This window comes from Chrysochloris asiatica, unplaced genomic scaffold (assembly GCF_000296735.1).
Source record: "Chrysochloris asiatica unplaced genomic scaffold, ChrAsi1.0 scaffold00069, whole genome shotgun sequence".
NCBI classification, from domain to species: Eukaryota; Metazoa; Chordata; class Mammalia; order Afrosoricida; family Chrysochloridae; genus Chrysochloris; species Chrysochloris asiatica.
The window spans coordinates 4,955,587-4,964,255 of record NW_006408587.1 but is presented as its reverse complement, the minus strand read 5'-3'; the positions used below and the strand labels follow the sequence as shown (position 1 = coordinate 4,964,255).

The 8,669-nt window shown below is 45.7% G+C and overlaps 1 protein-coding gene across 1 annotated transcript; it reads right to left on the bottom strand.

Annotated features, from left to right (window-relative positions):
- Window positions 1–5,100: 5,100 nt before the first annotated feature.
- Window positions 5,101–6,354, bottom strand: ACTL7B (actin-like 7B). Its single transcript, XM_006864690.1, has one exon. It carries the CDS (start codon window positions 6,352–6,354, stop codon window positions 5,101–5,103), a length of 1,254 nt encoding a protein of 417 aa, XP_006864752.1.
- Window positions 6,355–8,669: the final 2,315 nt, after the last annotated feature.

Sequence of the window (8,669 nt, the reverse complement as noted above, 5' to 3'; positions counted from 1 at the left end):
TGACCTGGAGATGAGAGAGAGAAGAGTAAGGGATAGTTGGTCTAAAGTGTGGTGAGACCTGGGAACACTTGAGCCAATGAACAAGGACATAGCCACAGAGGGCCAGAGCTAAGAGTGAAGCATCCAGCTGTTATGAAGTGAGGGGAGATGTACAAGAACACCCAAACTTGCAGATAATACCCATTTGACCTAGCCTCAATGGCTTGATAATCAGAACTCAACTAGAGATTACACACAAAAAAAATTATTTTTCATAAAGGAAACAAGGGTAAACTGCTACAATTTAATGAACCTGACCTATACTCAGAGAGGTGGTGGTTATGTGCCGTGGAGTTGGAACCAACTCATAGCGACCCTCTACAGGGTTTCCGAGGCTGTAAATCTTTACCAGAGCAGAAAGCCTCATCTTTCTTCCGTGGAGCAGCTGGTAATTTCGAACTGCTGACCCTGAGGTTAGCAGCCCGATTCATAACCACTACGCTACCAGAGCTCCTTAATCATGTATATTGTTGTTGTTGTGAAGTGCCGTCGAGTCGGTGCCGACCCATAGCGACCCTGTATAGGGTTTCCGAGGAGCAGCTGGTGAGCTTGAACCGCTGACCTTGAAGTTCAAATGGCTTTGCAGTCTGGCGCATTAACCCACAGTGCCACACCAGGACTCCATCATGTATATTAGGGGGTCTCAAAATATCGCTGATGACCCCAATGTGATGTCATCAGATCAGACCTGGGCCTTGAACCAGGATTCTTACAGGAAGGTGCATGCGTGGACATTTATATCAAGGACACCTCTGTATACAGGGTAAAGGTCTCCGCACAAGTTCCATCACGGACATGACAGGGATGCGCAGTATAGGAACAGAGAAACAAGAAAGCTGCGCTGGAAAGTGGACCTGCGCGATCAGGAAGGCCTGCCCCTTTTCCGAAACCTGGCCGAAGCACTGCCCCCACTAACCTTTCGCTATAAAGACAGTTTGGGGAGGCTGTGCTGTCTGTGACACGTCTGCCTTACAGATAATTTCCACATTGTAATAAACCTCCTTAAAGAGCTCTGGTAGCATAATGGTTTACGAGTTGGGCTGCTAACTTCAAGGTCAGCAGGTCGAAACAGCGGCCGTTCCATGGGAAAAAGATGAGGCTTTCTGCTCCTGTAAGATTTACGGCCTCAGAAACCTTATACAGGTTCACTGTGAGTTGGAACCAACTCCAGTCACACAACCACCACCACCACCAATAAACCTCCTTTCATGGCTGTCTAGTCTTTTGTAACCCTTCCTGGTATCAGACTCATACAGTATGTGACTTCTTTGGATTCACTTTTTTTTTGGGGGGGGGCGTGGGGGCGGGGGTAGCCTCTGGAATCTGTGTGCCTGTTGGCAGGTCTGGGTTGAAGGCTTCTGGGTTGAGCTCTTAGTCTGGGAATACAGGGGTATTTCAAAGAGTTTGTGGGAAATTCCAGTTTCTTTTAATTCCATTTTTCGACTACCTTTTTGAAGTCCCCTCATATATGAGAAGCAATGTGTGGTGCTGTTGGGTCAGCACTGGACTACTAAGCACAAGGTCAGCAGTTCAAACCTACTAGCTACTCTTCAGAAACCCTATACAAGGTTACTGTGAGTCAGAGTTCTTCAGCAGCACCAAGGCAACCCATGGAACTCACCTCCAGTCTCAAGCAATTTGCCACCTTCCTTCATCTATCTAAATCTTCCAATGCTAACTTGTTGTATGGTCAAGGGTTTTTCATTATTAGGACTAGCAGAATAGTGCTACTTCATCAGTTGCAACAAGAAATCCTTGGTATTGAGTTTTAAAAGCTCTGCAGGTGATTCTAATATGTAACAAAACTTGAGAACCACAAAGTTGACACACGAATTTTGCCTCCAGGAAACACACAAGAACGCTCAAACTTGTAGATAGTACCCGTCTGACCTAGCCTCCATGGCTTTTGATAATCAGAACTCGAGATAGAGGAAGATAAAAAATAAAACAATTTTTGATAAAGGAAACAAGGGTAAATTGCTACAATATGATGAACTTGACCTATGAGTTAGTAGCTCAAAATACCAATTGAGAGGGAAGGAGTCTTCACATCAAGTATCAATGCTATCTATCCCCTCTGTATACAGGGTAAAGAGTGACGGGCAACTTAGACATTGGCTACCTAAAATGAGGGGGCGATAAAGGCATGGAGTGAGTAGCTTACAAGGTTTCAAGAGGGAGTTTAGTTTGAGTGTTTTGGGGAAGAAAGAGTCCCCACTGAATAGTTTTCATCTTGTCTAGATGGGTCTGGTAAAAAGAGATGGGGATAAGATTCTTATGATTCAATAGTGAGTAATTGTTATCATGACTAATTGGCAACTGTCACAATTGTAGAAGTTTTGTAACAAAAACTGGGGGTTATGAAATGATATAACATTCATTCTTTTTTACTTGAAAGCAATTATATATATTTTACCTTGAAAACAACATTGATTAATAATATGCAGAGAGGCAGGAGACTAGCAAAAAAGCATTAGATTTTGAATCATGAAATTTTGATTTTGCACAAGACTTTGATTTACCAGGACAAAGGCTCTTAAAACCCTCCAAGTCTCAGTATCCTCATCTGTAAAATGGGGGAAAAAATACCTGTAACTGCTTCCACAAGCTGGGGACAAGTCAAATCGGTTGGCAGGTGTTAAATCACTGATTCTGTGCCATACCGTGTCCTAGAGTCTGAGAAAAAAGATGAACAGATACAGTTCCTTTCTTCAAGAAGCCCAGTCTAACCCCAGGGACAAGTATCTAAACAAAAGAATATAGGATAATGGTCAATAGACCATTATTTATATATATATATATTTAGTTACGAGTCGTGGAATTGTTTTGATGTATTAGAAACTACTAACTGAAGATCAGACGAGTTGTGGGATGACATTAGGAACATCATACAGGAAGAAAGCAAAAGGTCATTAAGAAGACAAGAAAGAAAGAAAAGACCAAAATGAATGTTGGAAGAGACTCTGAAACTTGTTCTCCAGCATAGAGATGTTAAAGTGAAAAGAAGAAATGAGGAGGTTAAAGAGCTAAACAGAATATTTCAAAGGACAGCCTGAGACACAAAGTCAAGTATTGTAATGAAATGTTCAAAGACCTGGAGTTAGAAAACCAAAAGGGAAGAACATGTTAAACATTTCTTAAGTTAAAGAACTGAAGAAAAAATGTAATCCTTGACTTGCAATATTGAAGGATTCCATGGGCAAAATGGAGTCCTGGTGTGGTGCTGTAGGATAAGTGCTCAACCACAAGGTTGGTTTGAGCCACAAGGTTGGCAGTTCGAACTCGTGAGACGCTCCTCAGAAACCCTATACAGAGTCGCTGTAAGACAGAACCAACTCAGCGACATTTAACAACAACAATAACAGACCCAACCACATAAGGGCTGCTTCCAGAGGACAATGACCTGGCAATGAGGACAATGAGGCAGTGACTAGACGAGAAGTCGCTGAGGTAGAGGAGCTTGGTGGAGTGGGGAATAGTCACAGACATGGTGTTCAGAGAGCATCAAAACTGGCATGTGGAAGAGTGTTCACATGTCAGCATTAACTTCCTGTATGATGATGGGCTCGTAACTTTCCCTCTATAAAGCCTCGATTTCCCTATCTCAGTGAGTCTTTAGGATCAGATCAATCAGTCATGCTTCTTGGGTTGCAAACAACAGAAACAAATGCTGGCCAATGTATTAAAAGTTTTACTGAAGCAACAAGTATATAAGAAGACATCAGAATGGTAAGGACTTTGGCAACTTGAAAAAGGTAGACTCCACTGAAAGAATTTTCATTCAAGAAAAAAAATTATATACTGTGCTAACCAAAAATCTTGTCTACTAGCCACCTTCAGCCAATAGGTTCCCATTCCACAGCCTCTCTACACAGGAGGAAACCCAAAATCCTTGGGTTGCGCCAAGTCTCTGACAGTTGAGAACTTCTCAAACTCCACACTAACAACCCAATTCTAGGCAATGGAAAATGAGATGGCAGGACATTAAGGGATAGAGGCTGGTTTTTCCCTTGTCTGCAGCCCAGAATAAGGCCCAGGGCAGACAGAGATAGTCTCAGGGAGTGCCCCAAATCTGGACTCTGTGTTCAGACAGGACATTTGCTATCCCATCTATGATTCCACAGTTTACCAATGTCTGAGATAGATGGGCAACTGGTCATGGATCCATCAGGAAGTTGTTATGTGCTGTGGAGTCAGTGTGACTCATAACAATCCTGTATAGAGTCTCTGAGGTATGGCTGGTGGGTTTGAACCACTGACCTTGCAGTTAGCAGTCCAGTGCTTATCAGTAAGTGAGGGTGGAAAAGGGAACAGGAACTCCTTTCTAGGTAGAGAGCCATCCACCAGCTGAGAAAACCTTGACACTCCCTCAGCTCCATGCCAATATACCACCTTCTCCTTCCCACCTTCAAGAACCCTGAGTTCGGCCTTATCAACCTGTGTGGCTGTCCACTAAATTCACCACTAGCTATCTGTAAGCCCAAGAGAAGAGACTGTGTTCGAGTCATTCCTCGGTCATCAGTTCTGGACTTGCCCGTACTAGATGCTTAGTAAGTAGACTTGCTGACTAAAAACCGCATTTCTCCTTCTGGAAATAAGTATGACCTGGGTGGGTCAGGAGACCTGGGGTCATCAAGCAATGACAAAGTTGTAGCAGGAGAGGAAGAAGATACTGAAATCAGACACCTGGTTGTGTGTCCTTAATCTGTGAACTTTCATTTCTTTGCCCAGTCAGTAAGCAAGCAATGTGGAATGATGGTTGTATCTGGTTTTGAACCTTGAGTAGCTAATGGAACACTGTGGCATCTTGGGTTTGACATGGGGTCAGGTCCTGAGAGAATATAAAGGGGAAGGGGTCAGTGTGTCCACATTCCTACCCCAACAGAGTGTGGATACTTCTCAACCCAACTCCCCCTTGCCCTATGCTATCCGATGGAAGCAAGAAATGCAGACTACACAAGAGACAATGCAAGTTAAAGTTTTATGTGAAATTTTGTAAATGTGTATACAGTGGACTGTGGCGGCCTGCCCACGAGGCTTTCCTGGTCAGGGCACTGCTGCTTAGCACTTGCTGTAGATGGCGGCACTGCCTCGCTCCTGGAACTCTTCCTTGCTGACCCAGAGCTGCTGGAAGGCCTGCAGGGAGGCTAGGATGGAGCCTCCGGTCCACACGGAGGTCTTCCTCTCCGGAGCGGCAGCCACAGCTAGACTGTCACCAGGACAGAGGAGGCTCAGCTCCCTCTGGAAGCGCTCAGGGAAGCCCTCTAGCATGGTGCAGCCCCCACACAGCAGCACGTTAGCAGCCATCTCCTCCTTGAAACCTGCTTCCTGGCAGTGGCCCAGGCAGGCAGCCGTCAGTGCAGGGAGACCCGGCTGGCTACAGCCCACCAGGGAGGGCTTAAAGAGCATCTCCGAGCACCGGAAGCGTTCCTGGCCAATGGTGATGAGTTCGCCATCTGGGAGTTTGTAGTCAACACGCAGTTCCTCCAGGGGCAGGCGAAGCTCCTCATCAGGAATGAGCGCCGAGTAGCAGCACTTCTTCTTGATATGTTCCACGATGTGTAGGTGGTCATCTGAGAACTTGTGGCCCGACTCATTGAGCAGCTGCATCAGGTAGTTGGTGAGGTTGCTCCCAGCATAGTCGGTGCGCATGGTCAGGCCCGGCAGCACATCGCCCTCTGAGATGGGCACAACGTTCGAGACGCCATGCCCACTCTCCACCACCAGCCCTGAGGTCTTGCCATAGGAATAAATGGACAACAGTGCCTGGGATGTTACATGCATGGCGGGGATGCTGAAGGTCTCGAACAGGAGCTCTGCATACTTCTCCCGGTTGCTGATGGGGCTGAACGGAGGGTCGGAGACCAGCACAGCATGCTCCTCCGGGAGAACCTTCATGGCTGTGTGGAAGATGTACTCCCAGATGTTCTGGACACAGTCCCAGTCCACCACGATGCCATGCTTTAGGGGGTTAACCAGCTTGACCGGCACCTCGGTGTTGAGCAGCTCGTGACCCACATAGGTCTCCTTGCTGGTGTCGCCCGCTTGGGCTGCCTCAGGGCAGCGCTTGCCCACAGTGGAGGAGATGAAGTAGGTGGGCCTCGGCTCTCCCCCATAGCCACACTTACAGTATTGAGAGCCCAGATCGATGATGAGAGCCTTGATCTTACGCACCTTCCTGGGCTTCACCTTCAGCTGCATGGCTGAACCTGTGTCCCGGATGCTAACATCAGAAGCTGACAGTGCTCCAGCCTCTCCGGGGTCACCCTGAGCCGTGCCCATGGGCATGGGGCTAGGGTTGTTCTTTGTTGCCATCTGCCTTCTTTGCTCTCCTCCTCACATCCACATCCCAGAGCTCTGTAGGCAGAAATGAGAAGGCTTACTGCCAGCAGTGCCTTAGCAACCATCCAGGATTGTGATGTCACTAAGGCTGGTCCATTCAGGCAACTGGGGGAAGTGCTCAGCAGTGGTGGGCCTTTGCTCTGTTCTCTGCACCCCCCCCCCCCCCACTCCCACTCCAATTTAAGTTGCTACAGGATTGAGCAGTGGTCAATAGAGTTTTAGAAATCCAAGCATTCTGTGGTCTCAGAAGCTTCAGCCCCCTCTCCATCTTTACTCCTAACTTGTCACTGAGTACCTTCTCCTCCTCTGCTTCTTGACCAAGAGAATAGTGTGGCATGATAAGATCAGCACTGGATTGTGAATCACAAGGTCAGCAGTTCAAACCTACCAGCTTCTCCTCAGAAGCGCTATACAGTCTCCAGGAGTCAGAATCAACTCAATGGCACTTAATTAAATAGGAAACTGGAGTCATGGTGTGGTGTTGTAGGAAAAGCACTAGATTACTAACTACAATGTTGGTGTTTCAAACTCACAAACCACTCCTATGAAGGTTGCTATGAGGGTTACTAGGAGTCAAACCAACTAGACAGTACTTAACAACAGCAGTATAGTAAACCAAGCACTGTACTAGACCCCTCACATAGGTAATTTCAAAAGAATTCTGGAAGATACACAGAGCTAAGGAACCAGAGGCTCCAACTTCAAATGACTTGTCCAAGAGCCAACGGTTGAAGTGTGTCTGTGCTGAAATTTTAACCCAAATCTGTCCGACACCAATGCACCAGGCCTCTTTAAAGTACTTAAGCGTATCAACAGCAATCTCATCCATTAATCCAACATTTACTAAGCAGGAAGTGGGTGCAATCCTGTGTTGCCAAGTGATTACAGAAGATAGAGGCCCTGGCCACAAGCAGTGCCCATTGGGCAGAAGAGAGAATGAATGCATACAAGCTTGAAAGTAGAAATCTATTTGGTATATAATGGAGTGCTTTATTGGAGATAAAGAAAAGATTCTCTAGGGAGGAGGTGATACTTCCAGGAGGAATTAATACTGAAACACATGTGGGTATTAAGTGGCTAAAGGGAGAGAATGGCATCCCGAGCAGAGAGCAAGCCCCTGCAAATACTCAAAAAGAGTCACAGAAGGCATCAGGGAACTTGTAGAAATTGAGATGTTTAGAAATGTACTGCTGTAGATGAGGCTAGAGAGGTCACAGAAGCCCAAAGGAAGTGCCTCACATATTAGAATTAAGAGCTTAGATTAAATTGAGGACACTTGGAAACAGGGGAATGGTCAAATTTGCCTTCTAAAAATATTTTAGAAGGATTTGTCTAAAATGAATCTAGCTCATGGGTGGAGAAATGTCTGGTCCATGGGCTGTATGTTGTTGTTGTTGTTGTTAAGTGCCACTGAGTCAATTTCGATTCATGATGACCCTGTATAGGGTTTCCAAGGAGTGGGTGGTGTGTTTGAACCACCAACCTTGTGTTTAAATCAGCCTTGCTGTCCGGTGCTTTTCCTACAGCACCACATCCAGACTCCAATTCATGGAGCACCAGTGATAGGCACTCACATACAGTATATCTGACCTCAACCATTATGTTGAGATTAGATGTGGGAAGTGAGGGAGAGCAGGATGAGTCTTTCACCACTGCCCAAGCCTGTCACCCAGAAGGAATTCATTCACTAGGTTCCCATAGGAACCTCCATCACAAACTGCTCCTCATTCCCACCCCTCCAAAAAGACAGATTAGAGCTTTATTGGTAAAGAATTCAGAGGAAAATGGGAAGAGAAAGAGGTAGGGTTGAGGGAGTTTTGTGGGAGAATTGAGTAGAAGTAACTGAGGGATTACATGACATGGATAAGAAAGAAAAGAGAGATGTAGTTAAGAAATATTGCTACAGACCATGTAAGAATGCTGATAACTCATTTTAGAGTTTTTGTTTGCTGAATTCTTTCTTGGAACATGGCATTATGAAACTGGGTTTTGTGGATGACTTTATAAGGGTTACAATTATGAACATCAGGAACATTCCATCCAGTAATGTGGCATGAACAGCTCACTACAATGGGCCAACTGTAACTAATAAACTTTTCCTCAATTGGATTGACATCTGTACTTCTCTGCAGAAGCCACTAATTGATATTGGGTGTGTCAATTGGATTGACATCTGTACTTCTCTGCAGAAGCCACTAATTGATATTGGGTGTGCTCCTGAATTGAGGCAGGGCAAGCTGTCCCTTCTTTGTGACAACTCTGTTCAAGGGCTGTGCTCATGAGTAGGA